Raw genomic sequence first — 18,963 nt, forward strand, 5'->3', positions numbered from 1 at the left:
AACTAGTCTTGTCCATTTGAAAGTAATATGCCATAAATAATTATAGTTTTTTTATTTATTTGACTCTTAGCTTTTTAATTGATTTAAACAAGATAGGTAATATAAACTCCGTTGAAACATTAATATTTTATTGATACCTCTTGTGGTCAAATAAATCATTGCCCTAATAACTAATAGTCATTCGTAATTTATCTCCTTCTTATTGATCTAAGAACGGATTAACACAGACGCTGAGAGTGAGCGAATCACTTTCCATTCAAAGATGTTCTAACTTTACAAACATCTTATTGTTAGGATCATTGTGAATATCACTTTTGGGCGGGAGAATTCGAAATTTGCAACGTCAAATAAAAAAATTGTGAATATCGCTTTTGGGCGGGAGAATTCGAAATTCGCAGTGTCAACTAAAAAATTGAAAATGTGACAATCAATGAATAATGTGGTGAGTTGGGCATCTATCGTCCAATTCATGTGGTAAAAAAGACGATTCACTCGCCCCTAATGTCCCCATCAATTCATCCCTAGACCAATATAGAGAAAATAAATCACGGACAACTACTAATCATTAATGCTAATGGTCAAGACATGGAAGAGGACATACTCGAACGCACTGAGTTTCAATCCCAAGACCTCATGTGACACCACCCCATACCTCAACCACCATACCGCACTGCCCCAAAAGGACGCCTATCGTCCCATTCATGCACATTATTCAACCATCTTATTATTTGATGCATTTGATTTATGTGGATTTTTATATAATAAATATTATATTGAAATATAAGTTACAAATGAATCTATAATTATTTTATAATGGATAGTCTTTAATCTGTTTCGAGATAACAATTTTATTTTTACCTATTCTATTCTTTCGTTAAAAAAACTTTTATTATAACCAATCCTTTCAAAATTTCATATTATAAATGAGATAAATTTTGCCAAACCACTAGCGTTGGTGTTGATTGGGCCATAGGTGCCAATTGGATCAGGTAGGTCAGGTAATTTGAGATAGATGACTTATTGTATCAATTAGCTGCATGAGTCAGATGGATCAAGCTCAATCATTCAAACAAAATCGGCATGCTAGATCATTCAAATAAGAGATAGGTATGAGGATTCAAACAATTCAATCATATTAGGCTGGGCCAAATGAGTGGAGAGAAAGACAATTCAATGAAGCCACCTAGGTTAAGTTGAACAGGCCAATCAGACCAGATATGTTGAATAGGCCAATTAGATGAGTCAAACCATGGCCAATAGATAAGTCAATCAAATTGAAAAAACAAATCCATAGGTAGATTATGCAAGCAAGTTAAATTAGACAATAAACTATGCATATCACATCATATGAACTAGACGAGTCAAATAAAACATCTCAAAAAAAATCTTATTCTTAGTGATATTTCTATAAACCATAAACCAATTGTAATCTAACTATTCCAAATCATCATATGAATCAGACTAAAAAGACTTATTTCTATTTTTATTCTTTTATCTTATTCCATCTCCTAGGAATACATAAGATTTAAGTTTTATCAGACCTTCCAAAGTTGTGAAGTAGACACTGACCACTAACAGGAGGCTCGAATAGTAAGTATCTCCTTGGACTTCACATTTATAACGACGCATTATTGCAGCATCAATGATGAAGAATATCAAGTATGGAGAAGCACGTAGACGAAGGAAGATTCTCAAATTGTTGAAGATGGTGTTAGCGTGCGAAGGACAAAACCACATGAAGTAGTAGAACCATAAAAGCAAGGAATGTCCAAGACGGGCAAGCCGTGTGCAGTAGAGCCATAAATGCAAGGAATGATGAAGATGGGCAGTCGATGATGCCTCCTCGACAAAAAAAGAAAAACAATGTATACAGTTTAGTCGGAATACAATTTACCATACTAATGAACATCATTGGCTATTTTCTATCTAATTACCATAAGTTTCATCATGCTAATAAACGACATGCATATGGAAAGTTCAAAGAGACTTAACCAATCCATGATGCTGAATGTAGATCAAACAGATGAAATTCAGTTTAACAAACCCCCCAAAAGCTACAGCTTGAAGACACTTCCAGTCTGCCGAATAGTACTTAGCTCCTGCTGCGTCGTTCAGATCTGACATATCCAAGTTCCAAGGAAAAGAAACAAAAAGTCATATGAGAAAACTATCAAAAAAGAAAGCAATATTTTGAACAAACTGCCAATGAAAAATCTCAAGGGTACCATCCACAGTAGCATATCATTGTGAGAAGATGAACACAGCTAAGAATCTTTGGTGATAGATAAAAGGATGGGAGCTTACCCATTGGGATGTGGTGATTCAGAACGACGATGGTCAAAAGGAGGTGACTTGCTATAACTGCGTCGACGAGGAGGGGAAGGGCTGCGTTTTCTTGGAGAGCGGTCACGAGGACTATAACTCCTGTACAATGGCCAACCCCAACAAACCAATCATGAAACCCAAAGCCAAACTTGAAAACAGGATAACCACAAAAGATGAATGCTCAATTCACTGATCTAAGTTAGACTTTCAAACTGCTTAGTAATGGCCAAATAGAAAATTGCATTTGTGCTCAATTTGAGGCACGTGATGCCGTTGCTATGGAAGGGAATGTGTAAGTTTTAACAATTAATTATATTAATTAAAAGCACTTGGCAAAAAAAGTGCAACTATTTATTGAAAAATAAAAATAAATAATAAGGTTTATAAGAAATTAAACATCAAACTATTGCAGTACCTTATTTATACAGTGTAATCATTAATATAATTCGACTACAATCAAAATCATATTAAAAGAGAAAAATGAAACATACCGTGAACACAAAAATTATTTACAATCAAATTTAATTTATTGATAAAAATGTTTAATTCAATGTGCTCACTAGTTATATAGCCATTGACATAATGAAATATAATCTTTTAGATTTTTTTATTTAGGTAAAATTGCATGCACAACCTTATAAATATATACTTTCCATTTTTGCCACGTTAAATCTTACCTATGGAAATATCCACAATGCCATCATAGTTTATCTTTCTTAGTATAAAACATAATGAGAATAATTTGACAAAATTGTCATATGACATTTCCATGAAATATGTAAATTAAGGAACTTGCAATGGCAAATATATGTAATTTTGCAGTATTGGAAGAGTATATATATGTATGTGCCCTATTGATTTTGTTATACAAACATTAAATGTGATCATATAGTATTTATTATACATATATTACCACATATCCAAGCTTATAAATAAATATTGAACAGGTCAAACTATATTACTGAAGCAAATACAAAAAAAAAACTAAATTAGATTATAGAGTAGTTGGCTTTACTTGTTCTGCGTGCATTTATTGCATTTCCAACTTTATATATGTAAACTAGATTACCTTAAATTAGTGGCCAGATATAAAAAAATAATAATAATAATTGCAGAGACAGAATTCATGAAACTTTATTTGATCACAATTAAACCCATGAAATATTCACCTAACAACTATGCTTTTCCTCAGAATATATATATTTTTTAGCATGTAGTTGTACTGCTAATCCTTCACCATGACACCATCCTTTTTTTATATATATTTGTGATTGAATCTCCCTAACTGATCAAATGAGGCTAAACATTTCAGATTCCATGTATCAAATGCCTAACAGAGTAACATTTTCTATAATCATCATTCATCAAGCAGATATCCAAGTACAATCAGGTACTAGTTGTGGGGATAGAATAAGTTGAGAATAAATAGCAGAAGAGACCATTGAAAAACAGCATACAGATTTCTAGCTAGCCAAATCAAGAGCATTCTTAAGTCCAAAATTACCTTCGACCATAACTAGGGCTCCGGCGGTATCTAGGACTTCTGCTGCGACTCCGACTCCGGCTCCGGCGCCTTCCACTGCCTAATCCTCCTGGACCAATTCGCAAACGACATTCACGGGCAAAATGACCAGCCTCTCCACACTCATAACACTTCATATCTGATCCTCCATGACGATCACGACCACGGCTACTTGAGTTACGAGACAATTCTACTCTCCATCCATTTTTGCCTAGGATTATGAAAAGATACAAAGCTATATAAGATACGACTAACCTAATGACAGCAAATACCTTGTGATGGAAATGCAATGCACACAAGAGAAGGAGATGAAGTTCAAAACCTTTAACTTAGAGATAGATGGGGGGAAAAATCATATTAGAAGCAATTTGCATAATAAACAAATTCAAAAGAAAATATTAGCCATTCATGGTGGACTACAAATTGCAGTGCCAAGCACATGATTATAAGTAAATGTAATTTTTTTCTATTTGAAAGATTATAGTGTTCAACTCAATAGAAGCGAGCAATATGTTTTTAGTTTATAACTCCAATTAACAATCCAAATCTATTTTGAAGAAGGATATTTTTTTGTTAAAAAAACAATTGTTAAGCTGATTCAATTAATCTCAAATCAAGGTTGAAAATCTCAACCCGTGCCGCGGTTTCATTCCCGGGCCGAAACGATATGGTTTTGGTACCATATCGTGTCGTGCCGATACAGTTTTGGTATTTTTTTTAAAAAAATTAAAATATAAATGTATATTAATTTTATTAATATTTGATTATTAAATATGTTCTATATTTTGAGATGTTGAATTTATATTTCAATATTCTCTCATAAGATAATGTTTATTAATTTTTTTAAAAAATAATTCTCAAAATTCAAAACTAAATTTAAAATTATTTGAAAGGATAAAAACAATTATAAAATAATTTTAAAATATTAAATTATTTTTTTTTGAATGTTTTGTAAATTTTAAATTTTTTGATATATTTAAAAAAATATATTTTAAAAAATATATTTAAAAAAATAGATTATTTTAAATGTATATTTAATTTTGAAATTATTTTTAAAAAATTAACTTATTTTATAAAATATTTATTAATTATTTAAAAATTTGAAATAATTTTTAATATTTTATAACTAATATTAATAATAGTTTACTTATAAAAATATATTTAAAAATAAAAAAAACAAACAAAAAAATAGGAATATATAAAATTTTATTAGATTTTTTTTAGAATTTTAAATAAATTTTTAGATATTCGGATAACTATTTAAGTTTTAGGGAGTCAGTTTTGACTATTGATTTATTAAATTAAACTCTACGTTTTTTAAAACTCATTGTCGTTGTTCTCTTCCTCACGTGTCCCCCCTTTTCTCGCCCAACGGCTGGTGCCGTCCACGTGAACAGCCGACATTGGCGTTGCTTCCCTTGTCTCCCCACTGGTCTAGCCACTCCTCTCCTCTGCGCTTGTGTCACAGAGGGGCACCACGGGGTTGTTGCACCCTCCATGACCCCCATAGAGGGATGGCGCGAGGTTGTTGCGCCCTCCGCGACCTTGTAGCACCCTCGCAGTCACTGTACCGATGTCGGTCCTGCACCGGAATGGTAAATACCGCCCATTTCGGTGGCACGGCACGACATTTCAAACCTTGCTCAAATATATCTCTTGAAGTCTAAAGTAATTAAAATATTAAATGTATATTTTGAAAAAGAAACAGATAATTATAGAATTGATACATACCATCTAGATCACGAATTGCATCCTGAGCATCTCTCCGATCATCAAAATCAATGAAAGCAAAGCCTGGAGGTTTTCTAGCAACCCAAACACTGCATCCAAAAGAAGTCCTATTTCTTTTAACTTAAAAAATTATGATGTTATGACTTCATGTCAAAACACTAGTATGGAAAAGGAAGATTAAACAGTTAAGACAAAATCTAATTAAGTAAGAAGACCTAGTCGATAAATGTGTTTCGCTGAACTATGATTAAAGCAACAAATTCACCATCCATCCAATGCTAGAGATTCGAACAAGAATATTCAAATGCTAGAGATTCGAACAAGAATATTTGGATGCATTTTGCTTCAGGAAAAATACATGATTACCACTGTTGGAAATCAGTTTGTATCTGTACAAATACAGCAGCATATGCAACTTGTTAGTCAATCACATGTAAGGGAGAAATGTCTAAACACTAAAAATATCAAGGAACTGCAGACGCTAGTGAATAATACAATTCTTATTCAGAGCAATTGCACTTCAACATACATTACATTTAACCAGCAAGTATTCTTACATTTTACGAACTCAGTAAATAAAAAAAAAACAAAGAACTACAATTTGATTTGCCTTACACTGTTTGGAAAGTAGATGAAGAAACTTATGAACCACTGAAAATTCATATACTTGGAAGAGCTTGATTGAACAAAATAAACTAAACTAAGAAAAAAGAAACTCTAGTGAAATTTACACACTACTTCACACTGTCTGAATTGCATATTCTGAACTATAGGTTAGATTGTTATCAAATCCCTTTTTAAGTAATGAATTTTGCAAATTATTGTCTAAAATCAAGTGCTTAAATAAACAATGAACTGATATAAACACTTCCATCTACTACTTCCCCTGGATCTATGAAGATCCCTTAAATTTAGAAAAATAAAGTAGCAACCAAGTTTTCAAATGAAAACAAGATGCAAGCCATACTATTACTATTAAAATGTCTTAGTTTAGATATAATGTAGCTTGACATATTTACCCAGAAAAGTTTACTAAAAATATTATAAGTAAATCAATCAATCCTAAATATTTAGAATAAACTTCTTTCTCATTGTAAAAGTAGCATTATTGTTTTTGAATTAAAGGTTTTAAGTTTCAACATAATTAATCTTTAGTTGAACATGGAAGTTAAGTATCTAACCAGACTAATAGAATCACTTATATAACATATGAACTCTCCAATTTTATGTACTGATAAACTACACCACTGCAAATTTAACAAAACGTAATAGCCAAATGCATAACTAGAAGGTTTGAGTTATCATTATGGAAACATCTATTTAAGTTATCATCCACAAAAGAACTTTTGCTTTGCAGAAACCAATTGAGACCTTCGCTCTTGAATAGTAAGAAAGATCAGTCAAAACAAATTATGGTATAAAACTCTATAGTTGACAACACGGTGGTTTTCATTTGGTTTCCACCTAGGAAGGTATTTTAAAAAAAAAAAAATCAGACCTGAGGGAAATGGCCTTAGGATAAACAAGAGACTGCAAAACCTCCAAATTTTACCTTCTTAGAACCCCGAATACCCCAAACTTGTCTTCAAGTTCCCTAGCAGTCGTTCTGGGGTCCAGATTGCCAACATAAATACGCGCCATCCCAGACAAGTGTACCTGTACCACAACAAAAAATAGTCTCAGGTAGTTACAATTTCAATGATATGTCAATCCTCCAGTAATAACATGCGATCGTCGAACCAAGATTTCTTTATAGCCTCCCGATACTCAGACCAGAATGCAACATGAAAACATAAAATTATTTTACTCTCTCAAAAGCCAAATCCGTCAGGGCAGCACAAAACCCCGAATCGGCTCAAATCTCTATATGCATCTACGAATAGACATACTTGCTCATGTGAAAAAAGATATTAGAGGCCAAAAAAATCGCATTTTTTGACTGCTCAAAGACGAAGAAGACGAATTAGGGTTCGGCGAAGAGAACTGAAACCCCCGAAATAGAAGATCACAAAGAAGGAAGGGTAGATCAACACCTACCGGCGATATAAGTCGAGAAAGAGAGGCTGCGAGGATCGGTTCAAAGATTAGGGAGAAGATCTTGCGACGAAGACGACTCCCCCCCAACCGCCAAATCCTTTGGAGAAGAGAACGCTCTTCGACATGGCCGGGGTGGAAATAAATAGGCATTAATTAACTTTTCTCCGCTTGCCGCTCGGTGATGGATTACAACCGTCCATTTGTCAAGAAGAACCTTTTACGAAACTTTCTGACCCTTGGATCAGCGCTGTTTGAAGTCTTTAAGAACGACGACAGCCACACGATCCGATACTTATAAGATCTGATCCGTACCGTAATCAGATCGGATGCGGATTTTTTTTGGTTCAGTTAAAATTTTCAAATTTAATATATGGAATTAAGTATATATTTAAAATTTTAAGATTTTTAATAAAAAATTACATTTATTCTAACTTTCCATCGTTATACTACTAATGCCTAAATTTATGAATGCTGTTACTTTTATTTTTAAGTCTCGGAAAAAATATAAATTTTAAAAATTATAAAATCAATTTTAATTGTAATTTTGATTGAACTTATTTTTCTAATTTGGTATTATTACTTTTAATTTAATTAAGTCTATCAAAAGATTTCGTTTTTAACCACGACCGATGGAATAAAACTAAAATCGGCCGACTTAGGTTTCCTGAACACAACTCGCATCTAGGTTGCCTTCCGCTCACGGTTTCCTCTTCGTTCGTGCATATCAACGGCTTTTTTCATGTGGGCCTTATCTTTCGCACCCTTCATTTTTAGTAGAGTCGGTTGTTCGTTGATACGATTTATGTGCAACACGTAAAGATCGACGGAAATAAGATTTACATTTTCAAATTCGTCATATGATATTTATCAGGTTGATAAATGTTTTGATTTTTACAAATCAAAAGATTGGAGGTTCAAGGGGAACTTTGCAATAGTAATTTAGAGCATGTAACATCTTTTTGAAAAAGTATTTTTTAAATTTAATATTTCTTTATTTAACCTATCTGGTGTTTGTGTAGTAAAAGGTTTTTCAAAATTCCATTCTATGAAATTGAAGATGGCAAAGGTAATAAAAAGTGTAGATATATCTCACATTTTGGGTCATTTGAAAATTAGTAAGTCATAAATAGTTTTTTTTATTTGTTTGACTCTTAATACTTATGTTTTGTTGATTGAAAAAAAAAATATTTATTTTATCTATGAGATGTTCTAAATTTACTCTTCTCAGGATTTGCATGCATGCATTTTGACCTCATTTTAACATTTTTTTTTTTTTTGTATATTTTTTATTTTATTTTGCATTTTATTATATCCACTTGTGACATCATCATTATTATGACTATTAACATATGAGATTCTCTGGTCTGATATTATGGATCATAAAATGGTTCATTATTTTTGATTGGTAGTTTATGATGGACCCTATTTGTTTAAAAGATGAAATCCATTAAACTAGACCAATTTATATAATGAATCATCCTCTAATCCGTAAATTACAGATCAAAGAATCCGTGCTCGACCATTAGATATTATAATCATCAAAATTAATGTGTATTATCGCTACTAACATGGCTTCAATTGCATATTCCAATCATCCTAGTTTTATGTACTACTATCATTGACACTATTATCAAAATTTGCTTTGCCCAAAATCTGAAAATAATGCAATACAAGTCTATTTGTTTTATTTTTGTCATTTTGTTCTCTTTGTACTCAATTTTATGAATACTCTTCATAGTTTTACCCTCCTTTTAACAAATATAACGAATTCATCCATAGCAACAATTTATGAATAAAAAAGATTGCTTTAAATAAAATTATGAATAATGAGTTTTTGAGGTGTTCTATATCCTAACTACAAAGAAGCATTTGCTAAATCTTGAATAATGCACCATTTATTGTCTCACATCAAATTAGAGAGTACATTATGTTGGAGAGCATGTTTGTATGTTGTGTTGAAGATTTCTAGATGTAAAGAGTATCTATTCTGTATCTATTGTGAGTTATAGTTACTATTTATTTCTTCATCATCATTATGAAATTTTAAAATGGACAAATGCTTTACCAAATAGTGCTTTCATGCTATACACTTAGGTTTCGTTTTGTAGGGATGATAAGATTAAAATTATGTTTTCAAAAAGTTACTAATATACCGTTTGATAGGATTGATTAGGGTAGGATTAGGGTTGATTAGGAGTGAGATTCACAATCTCTAGGCATGGGGAGTGATTATTAATATGTTGGGTGTTACATCAGGAGACGAAAGGGTGCGTCCCTTTCGCTGCTGCAAACGGATGTTTGTTATAAACGCCAGGGAGACGAAGGGGCGTCCTTTCCCCTTCGTCTTCCTCAGCCTTCCTATAAAAGGAGTGTCCAAGTGGAGATCAAAGGAGAAGTGAGCAGAAGCTTCACGAAGGTGATCTGAGAGGGCAAAGGATTGGAGGTGATCGTGTGTGAGCAAAGGGAGAACATCCAGAGGTTGGGATTTGGCTCGTGAACCTTGAAGCGCTTTCCGGTTGCTCCGTGATCGTGCTTCCGACAGCGTCAACCTCTTCGTCGACTGTCGGCGTCTTAAGTTGCGATATCTTCGGGAGATCACTGTGAGTGGTTACCGCATTATTTTGTTTCTATTTCATACTCTCAAAACTACCAATAATGATATTAGATCACGAATTTATAGTTTTTGAAAGCATGAAAATTGGTGTGAGAATAGCTCGCTATTTTTTTTCTGTTGCGAAGAAGATGAACCGTGCATTTTCTTTGTTTTAATTGATTACTCAATTGATTCATGCATTTTGAATCGATCGAGAATGAAATTGAATCGATTAAGTTCACGGTACAGTGAATAGATCGATTGAAAAAAAACACGAACAGTGTCGTATTGATTTATGAATCGATTAATCAATCGATTCAATGAAGTTTTTAATCGATTCAAAAACGTTATGGTGAACAGTTTTTTGACGAAGCACAGTAACTCTCACTGAATCGATTAAAGATTGAATGAATCGATTAAAAATGAAAAAAAAAGAGGCATGTTTCTTAACGAAGCATAGTGCATGCATGTAATTTTTTTTTCCATATAAATCGTGGATGTTTATAAGTTTAATTAAATATATTTATTAATTAATTAAATACATATAGATATGTATTATTAATTAATAAATAAATATTTAATTAATTTATGGTTCAATTTATCAAAAATGGAATCAGACCAACTTGTCTAATCAAAATCAGGTCTGGTTTAAATTATTAATTAATTTAAGCAGACCAAATTGATTCAATGATATCTAGATCTGACTCAAATTATTTGTTGGTTTAACCAGTTCAATTTATTATTGAATTAATTGGGGTGAGTTTGATTATAGAAGTTGGGCTGATCAAATATGACCGGATTAGTTCCGTTGTGTCAGATTTGATCAAAAAGATTAGATTTGTTCTAATGGGTCAGACTTAATCCAATGGGGATTGGATGAATCAAACGGACCTGAGTTTGATCAATAAGTCTGAGATTGACTCAAATGGGCTTAAACAATAACAGAACATATGTTCAATTAGATTAGTTCTAATGAGAACAATAGACTAAGTTTAACATTCGGACTCCTGATTAACCGGTCTAATGGGTCAATCGACTTAAACTCCTGAAAATCGAGAAGATTTGTTTTTCTTGATTTATAATAATGGTATGCCTGTATAAATTGAATTAAATTGATTTTGTATTGGTTAGTCAGTTTTGTACTGGCTTATTTAAATTCAATTTTTCAGATGGCACAGACGATTACCACATTAACTCGTCGCGAAGTGCGGCGAAACCAGCTCCGAGAGGAGATTCAGGAGATAGAGTATAAGTCTGCTTATGGAGTCGACAGACATGTTAGACGGCTGGATAGACTATTTTGGAAACTTGAGCAAAAAGAGTTTCCAGCCACTACAAGAAAATTGGGCTTTTACAACACTTAAAAGACAACGTTTTTTTTAAAAAGCGTTGTCATTTTTTTTAACAACGCTTTTAGTGAAAAGCGTTGTCTATTTCTTTATTTTCTTACTAATAGACAACGTTTTTTTAAAACCATTGTCTATTAGTGATTTTTGTGGGTCAACAACAACGCTTCTTGAAAAGTGTTGTCTATTACCTTTTTTTTAGTATTGTCTATTGTCAAGTTCTCGTCTAAATTAAATCTAGAATGATACAAACCGTTGGATCAAGTAAGGAGTAGAAAAACCCCTAGGTTTCACTCGCACCCACACCTATCTTCCAAAAACCTCCCGAACCCCTCTCACAACTTCTCATCTCTCGCCTTCTCCATCCAACTCCTCCTCTCACGCCCTCTCCGTCCAACTTCTCTCCGGCAAACCCCTCTCCGGCGAACCCCTCTTTGTGAACCTCCCCTCTGAACTCCTCTCCGTCAAGACCGTGGGCAAAATTTCCTCACCTTATTCCTTCACCTCTTCGTCAAATAGCAAATGCCCTAATCGTCCCATTTTCTTTCTTAAACCCAGACACATTGAAACCGCGACGGGCAACGACAGCAGCAGAGAGATGATTCCCATCCTCTCCTCTCTCTTCCGATTGCATTCTCTGGTTTAATTTGTCTCTCTCGTTCTACAAATCGATTGCCAGATTTTTGTTTTATTTTTTCCTTTGGGTCTTTGATTCTGAGTTAGGGTTTCCTACTCCTGCTAAGATTTGTTGTCTATGGCGGCTTCCAGTGGCGTTCCGACAACCCTTGCAAGGACGGGGCCTTTCCTTCGAAACAGCTCTTCCACCAGGTCATTCTCCTTTCCGAGGAGTTCCGGTGCCTTTTATCGCGTTGGCACGAGAGGACCTTGGCGGAAGCTGGCTCTCCGGATGAGCCCGCGCTCCGATGCCTTGGTGGATCTCGTGGAGAAGCAATCCGCGAGAGCTAGCGCCTCGGCGCTCGAGCAGTTCAAGATCTCCGCCGATCATAAGTAGCAATTCACTTCCCTTTGTCCTTTTTTATTCCCCCCATTTTTCACGTTAGAAATCTATGACTTAATTCTTTGAATGAAGATCTATCTGGCAAAGCTAGAAGTTTACTGGTAGGAAAACATTCTTTTGCCCCTTTTGCCGTGGGTTGAATTTTCTGCTGCTAGATGTGTGTAAACGATCTGGGTTTATCAGTTTTGATAGTTGAGGAGTTTAGTCTGTTTGGATTTGTGAGATTAACAAATTTTTTAAAAACGAAAGTAATACTTCCGAAGTTCCTAGTTTAGTCACGATTCCTATCTACATTAACCCTATTCAGGAGTTAAAATAGGGATTTTGATGTTGATCTATTTTCAGTTCTTTGTCTTCCTTTCTTAAGTTTAGTCTTCCCTACTTTCTAGAAATGTTGTCTGTTCCAATAGCCATGTCTAGGGTTTTAGGAACTTGCAGGGTGCTCATGGCGGCGGCCAAGGGTGGGTCCAAGGAAGCATCAGCGAAGGCGGTGGCCAAGGGGGCGATGAAGCCCAAGGGGGCCTTTCATCGGAAGCTGCCTTTGTCTCCAGCGATGAGCAAATTCCTCGGCGTCCCAGAAATCGCACGGGTGGATGCCGTCAAAAAATCTGGGAGCACATCAAAGCAAACCAGCTCCAGGTTCGAACCCCGCTTTCTCCTTTGCTAATACTTTCATCAATATATCTAGGGTTATGGGAAATCATACTCATGCATTTGTGCTTTTTTCACTTTTTATGAATCTTATCATTCCAGGATTGTTAGGGTTATATCTCACTGTTGTGGCAAAAGTCCTTGGTAAAACTAATTATGGTTTGGTATGCTAAATGTTGTTGCCATCAAGCGATCACTCTAGTTTTGGTAATTTCTGCTTTGTGCTTTTAGTTCTACATTACGAATTTTGTCATTCGTTGATTTCTACTCGATTGATGGTCTATGGTGAAATGATTGAATTTGTATAATTTTATTATCTAGTTCTTATTGTTTTTGGAGGTTTAGGGCTAGTTCGCAATACCATTAGTTTTTTTCCTGCACTCTCATAGTTAAAGACATGTTATGAGATTCACTACAATCATAGTCCATCTTATTATCCTTTTTCAGCCAATGCTACTTTCACTCTGCAATACGTTGGGTTATACATTGCGTTGTTTTAGTTGAGCCTAGCTTTAAGTGATTACAAATAAATGTTATGAGATTCTCTCGAATTGATGGAGAAAATAAATAAAATCTCACTCAAACACTAGGCAAGAACAATTGTCAAACACAATGTTGATTTTCAGTGTAAAAAAAATTATAATATACTTTATAGTCATCCAAAGTATGAACTCTAGATCTCATTGTGTTTTCTAGGCTTCATCAGATGGCAATGCTGGATTCATGATTGATATGTTAAAGTAAGTACAGGTTTCCACCAACCTGTATTTTTCATGTTCAAACTTGAAAGTCTGAGAAGTTTCTCCTTGGCATTCTGAACTTCTGATTGAATTTTCATCTATTTGTATTTTGCCATGGACAGGGAGTGTGGATTATCTCACAAATCAATAATTTTTGTCTTGGATGAGTTTGAACTTTTTGCTCAGGTACGTGTAGTAACTTTTAGCCACTAACAGAATTCTGTGCAAATACTTCTTTACTTGCTTGTGTTCCCTTGTCAATCCTCCTTTGTTGTTCCATTTTTCTCTCATTATGCAATGGCCTTTGCCTTATTCTAAATCTTTGATCTTTTTGATGCATGTGTATGCAGGGGAAACAACGTTTACTTTATAGGTTGCTTGATGCAATGCAAACAATGACTTCATGTCTAGTAGAAGTTCCGATTCTTAGCGCCCCTCTTGTTAGTTCATGGGCATTGGAATTACCAGAGGATGGCCTACATGATCTTGTACAACTTTTATCGTAATGCTGTTTTTGTCTTCATCCTATTCTGGTATGTGTTTATGAACAATGTTGCATGGAATTATCAAACTTTCAATTTACCTTTCTTATGGTTGCATGAAATTTACAAATCTACTATCTTTAAGAATGGATGTGCATTATCTCACTAATTTTCTCTTTAACATGTTAATCTAACCTTCCCTGCTTATCAATATGGGGCTGCATTGCTGCAACACTATTATGTGAGATTATCATCGACTCCGTGTGGTTTCTACCGGGTTACTGGTGCGTCTGTTTTCCACAAACTCATCGCAAGATTATATTATAAAGTAATTAAGAACTTAAACTTGTTTGACAAAGTAAAATTTTTGTATCGATGCGTTGATTTCTATGATTGCTCTAACGTTATTGCACCTTGCATTTGCATACAGGGCCATCTTTAACGTAATGAGGGTTGGACTATTTTGGCTATGCTTACTAGGTGTCCTTGTGGCCGGGATGCTTCCCCGTTTCATAATGAAGGCACTGATTCAGCATTTCATGCCTAATGACATATAGATTGCTAGAGAGTTGGAGAATGCTTACTAGGTGTCCTTTCTTCCAAGCATTGCTGGTTATACTTGATAAAGCCTCATGTCTTTCAGGATGCAGACTAACTTCTTGAAAAAAGAGTTCAGTGTAGGTTTTGTCCTAGTCTCAAGCCGACAATCTTTTTTGATCAGTATATCTAGTAGAAGTAAGCATGCAGGTCATTGTCTTCGAGGCCGACTAGCTATTTTGTGCTTTTTTTTTTGTTTTAAATTCGAATGTCACTATCTACTTTGAAACAGAACTATTTAGTCTTTGTGTATAGTTGAATTCTCCTGTAAATACTAATACTTTGTAATTGAATTATATTGTTTTGGTATGAGTTTGAAATAATTAGCTGAGCTAATTAATATTATTTTATATGTCAAATTCAAATCTAGACATGGTAAAAGAAAATTAATAGTTTTGTAAATATAAAAAAATAATTTTGTAAATAGATTTTTTTTATTTTTATTTTAAAAAGACAACGCTTTTAAAGCGTTGCACAAGTGTTGTCTTTGCCAAAAACAACAACGCTTTTAAAGCGTTGCAAAAGCATTGTCTTTGCTACAAACGACAACGCTTTTAAAGCGTTGCAAAAGCATTGTCTTTGCTACAAACGACAACGCTTTTAAAGCGTTGTCTTTGAGCAAACTTTTAACAACAGTACTTTTAACAACGCTTTTTCAGCCACATAGATAACGCTTTAAAAGCGTTGTCTATTAACTTTTTTCTTATAGTGAGCCTTGGACAGTTATAGGATATGGGCATTGATGCATTCATTGCCAGAGTATCCCAGGGTAATAGCAGACTATGTATGGGGGCGTCATGAAGGACGACTCACATATTCAGTACTATGTGAGGAACTACTTCACCATATAGGTAAAGAAGAGTCTGAAGAGGACCAGGAAATGCTCAAGGAAGATTCAGAAATAGATCTGATGGAGAATCCTGAAGCTGTCCCATCTGAAATTATCCCAAATGAGTCCAGGTTAATAGGGATAATGTTGGTTGTCACACTAGTGTTTGTCCTAGTGGGAGCAGTGCTGGCTTATCTAGTTTACTAGTGTTCTGTTTACTGTCGTTATGTACGAATAGTGTAAGCTCATCTAGTTTTTGAGTCATGTAATAATTTCTGTCGTTATGTACGAACAGAATTAAATAATGAAAAGTTATGTTATATGTTAACAAACTTGGAAATGATTAGTTCATTTCATGACATTATTAGTTCATGTGAATATGATTTGTTCATATATCCATATGATTAGTTCATATGAAAAATGATTAGTTCATTTTAATAATGATTCGTTCATTAGATGGGATATATATAATATGATTGATCAATGTTGATTAGATTAGAACATACAAATGATGAGTGGAAACAATGTTATCACTTGATTTTGTAAACTAACTCTAATTTATACTGAGTCAATAAATAATTGCATATATATGAATTACACTGAAATAATAAATAATGTGTTTATTTATATAGATCATGATAACTAAAAACATCATAGCTGAACCCAATAAGGGTGAGAAATTATATGAGGATAACTACAAAATATGACACCTCAAGATACAATACGTTCTTGAGGAACAAGAAGTTCTAGAGGCTGTAAATCAAATCATGGAGGAATCAATTGATGGTTCTACAGCACAGCACAGACGTGACCTTGATGCCTATAAGGCATGGAAAAGGAAGGACTCCATTGTTAAGGGAATATTGATTAGTTCAATGGTGGATGATCTGGTATTTGAGTATGAGGCATTACCATCGGCTCATGCTATCTGGGTAGCCCTTAGAGAGAAGTACAGTGGAGTCAGTCTGAGTAAGCTCCGTCAGCTAACTATCAAGTTTGATAGCTGTAAAAAGCGCTTGAATGTTACCATGGCCCAACATCTCAGGGAGATGGGTAACATGATTCGAGAGCTTAAGACTGCTGGTTATACATTGACCGATGAACAACAAGTTCAGGCAGTTATCCGTTCCCTTCCTGATTCTTGGGAAATGATGAAACAGAATCTGACCCATAGTGAGAGTATCAAGACTTTCACTGATGTCTCACGCCATATGGAACTTGAGGTTGAAAGGATTGAATCCGCAAGGATTTCGGGTCAAGCTTTTGTAGCTGAAGGTTCTGGTTCTAAGAATAAGAACAAGTGGTTTAAGAAAGGAAAGGGGAAAGGAAAGGAGGCTAATGCTGTTGCTGCGAAAAATCAAATCAAGAAGAAAGGAAAGAAATATGGACAAAAACCTAAGAGCAGGTTGACTTGCTTCAACTGTGGCAAGAAGGACTATTTTGCTCGGGAGTGTGCTGATCCTAAAAAGGTAGATCCATTTTTGTCTTCTTTTCACGAGCAATATGTTGCAAGTACAGTGTTGTTAGCTGATTCGTATCCTTTGTGGATTGTAGATTCAAGAGCAACGAACCACGTAGCTCGTGATCGAGCTACATATGTGGAGTACCATCGGGTACCAACTGGTAATAAATGGATATATGTAGGAAACAATGTAAAAATTGAAGTCAAAGAAATTGGCACTTGCAAGCTCAACCTACGTGGTGGAGGCACCGTGTTTCACAACTCATGGATATGAGATATCAGATTGACACATGAGTGTATATTAAAGAATATATACTGAATGACCCGCTATGAGAATGCTTCATGAATCATTATATGAGTGTCATAAATATTCTTATGTGACTATTGGTATGAATAGTCCTTAGACCTGAAGTCACTACGGTTTCCTACATAAGGAGTTGTATACTTTGGTATCGACAAACGTCACCTGTAACAGGGTGGACCATAAAGTCGATCACTAGGTATGCAATAAGTTATGCGGAGGGATGTGAGTGATGTAGATGTGATATATCCCTTCCATATGACGGAAGCGATATCTGTGACCCATTGATTAGTAGGACACAAGAATACATGACCATGCTTAAATGAGTGAATATGCGATATTGAGCTTATTTGATTGAGTGTGTCTACTTAGAGATCAAGAAACATAAAGATTGCTAAGAGGATAACACGGTCTATGTCTCATTGATCAATTTAGATATCAAGGATAGAAAGATTGAGTCATACAAGATAATAGCCACAAAAAGGTTAGGTCGAATCTCGACATTCTTGTCACTTAGTTGGCAATGATGCAGTACTAGATGTCACTCATTGCTTATGTATCTAAAATGATTTTAGATACATCACCAACGTTATGAGAGTCTATTGGGTCACACACAAAGAATACGTTAATTTAGAGATGGATTATATGGTTAAGTATAATCTGAATTGAGTTAAACTCGAATGAATTCAGATTAGACTCATTGAGTAATGGGTTAGACTCATTGGTTTATTAGGTTAGACTCATTGATTTATTGGATTAATGACTTATTAGAGTAATAGTTAATCTAATATACTAAATCCAACCCATTAAAATTAATGAATATTAATAGAGATTAATACATCATTAATCAAAAGGAAGATCAAGAGATAAAAATATTTTTGTATTCATTGGATGAGTACAAAAGCCATTTGTAAAAATTATAATCTTTAGGTGAAGTAACCTTTTTGGTAAAGTAATCTTTTGGTAAAGTAATCCTTTTGTGAAGTCACCTTATATAGATGAAGTGACTTTTGGGGTGATAGTGATCTTTTTGGTTTTTGCTCTTCTCCCTCTTCTTCTCTTGGCCAAAAACAACCTTGTGTAGTTGCTAGCACAATACAGGTTGTTTCTTTTCCAAGTCGTGAGTTCGTGAGACGAACGGAGAGCGTGTTCATGTGGATATCATAGAGGCGTGAACGTGCTGATCACGTCGAGATCTGCATCCTAAAGAAACGTTGCTGACGGGATTGCGAAGGACACGCACCAAAGGTATAACCTCCCTTCATTAAACTTAGTATGTGGTTTTCCTTCTCATGAATCTTCTGAAAGGATTTTGTTTTTCCAATGTGC

The 18,963-nt window shown here is 34.5% G+C and overlaps 2 protein-coding genes across 5 annotated transcripts; one reads left to right on the forward strand and one right to left on the reverse strand.

Annotated features, from left to right (window-relative positions):
* Positions 1-1,452: 1,452 nt before the first annotated feature.
* Positions 1,453-7,745, reverse strand: LOC121981677 (serine/arginine-rich splicing factor RSZ21A-like). Of its 3 annotated transcripts, none has more exons than XR_006111908.1 (7): positions 7,616-7,745; positions 7,131-7,234; positions 5,579-5,667; positions 3,830-4,058; positions 2,305-2,424; positions 1,993-2,117; positions 1,453-1,839 (listed from the first exon to the last, which is right to left on the reverse strand). XR_006111908.1 is itself a non-coding variant. In XM_042534323.1 (6 exons), exons 2-6 carry the CDS (start codon positions 7,217-7,219, stop codon positions 2,093-2,095), a joined length of 552 nt encoding a protein of 183 aa, XP_042390257.1. In that variant the 5' UTR covers positions 7,220-7,234; positions 7,616-7,745; the 3' UTR covers positions 1,453-2,092. The 3 variants fall into 3 exon arrangements, 1 of the variants encoding a protein (XP_042390257.1); XR_006111907.1 differs by having other exon boundaries at positions 1,935-2,117; XM_042534323.1 differs by having other exon boundaries at positions 1,453-2,117.
* Positions 7,746-11,848: 4,103 nt separating this feature from the next.
* On the forward strand, positions 11,849-14,550 carry LOC121981690. Of its 2 annotated transcripts, XM_042534352.1 has the most exons (5): positions 11,849-12,194; positions 12,323-12,562; positions 13,011-13,211; positions 14,086-14,149; positions 14,314-14,550. In XM_042534352.1, the coding sequence occupies exons 2-5, from the start codon at positions 12,462-12,464 to the stop codon at positions 14,467-14,469; spliced, it is 522 nt and encodes a 173-aa protein (XP_042390286.1). In that variant the 5' UTR covers positions 11,849-12,194; positions 12,323-12,461; the 3' UTR covers positions 14,470-14,550. The 2 variants fall into 2 exon arrangements, with proteins under 2 accessions (XP_042390286.1, XP_042390277.1); XM_042534343.1 differs by having other exon boundaries at positions 11,849-12,562.
* Positions 14,551-18,963: the final 4,413 nt, after the last annotated feature.

This window comes from Zingiber officinale, chromosome 1B (assembly GCF_018446385.1).
Source record: "Zingiber officinale cultivar Zhangliang chromosome 1B, Zo_v1.1, whole genome shotgun sequence".
In the NCBI taxonomy this organism is placed as follows: domain Eukaryota; kingdom Viridiplantae; phylum Streptophyta; class Magnoliopsida; order Zingiberales; family Zingiberaceae; genus Zingiber; species Zingiber officinale.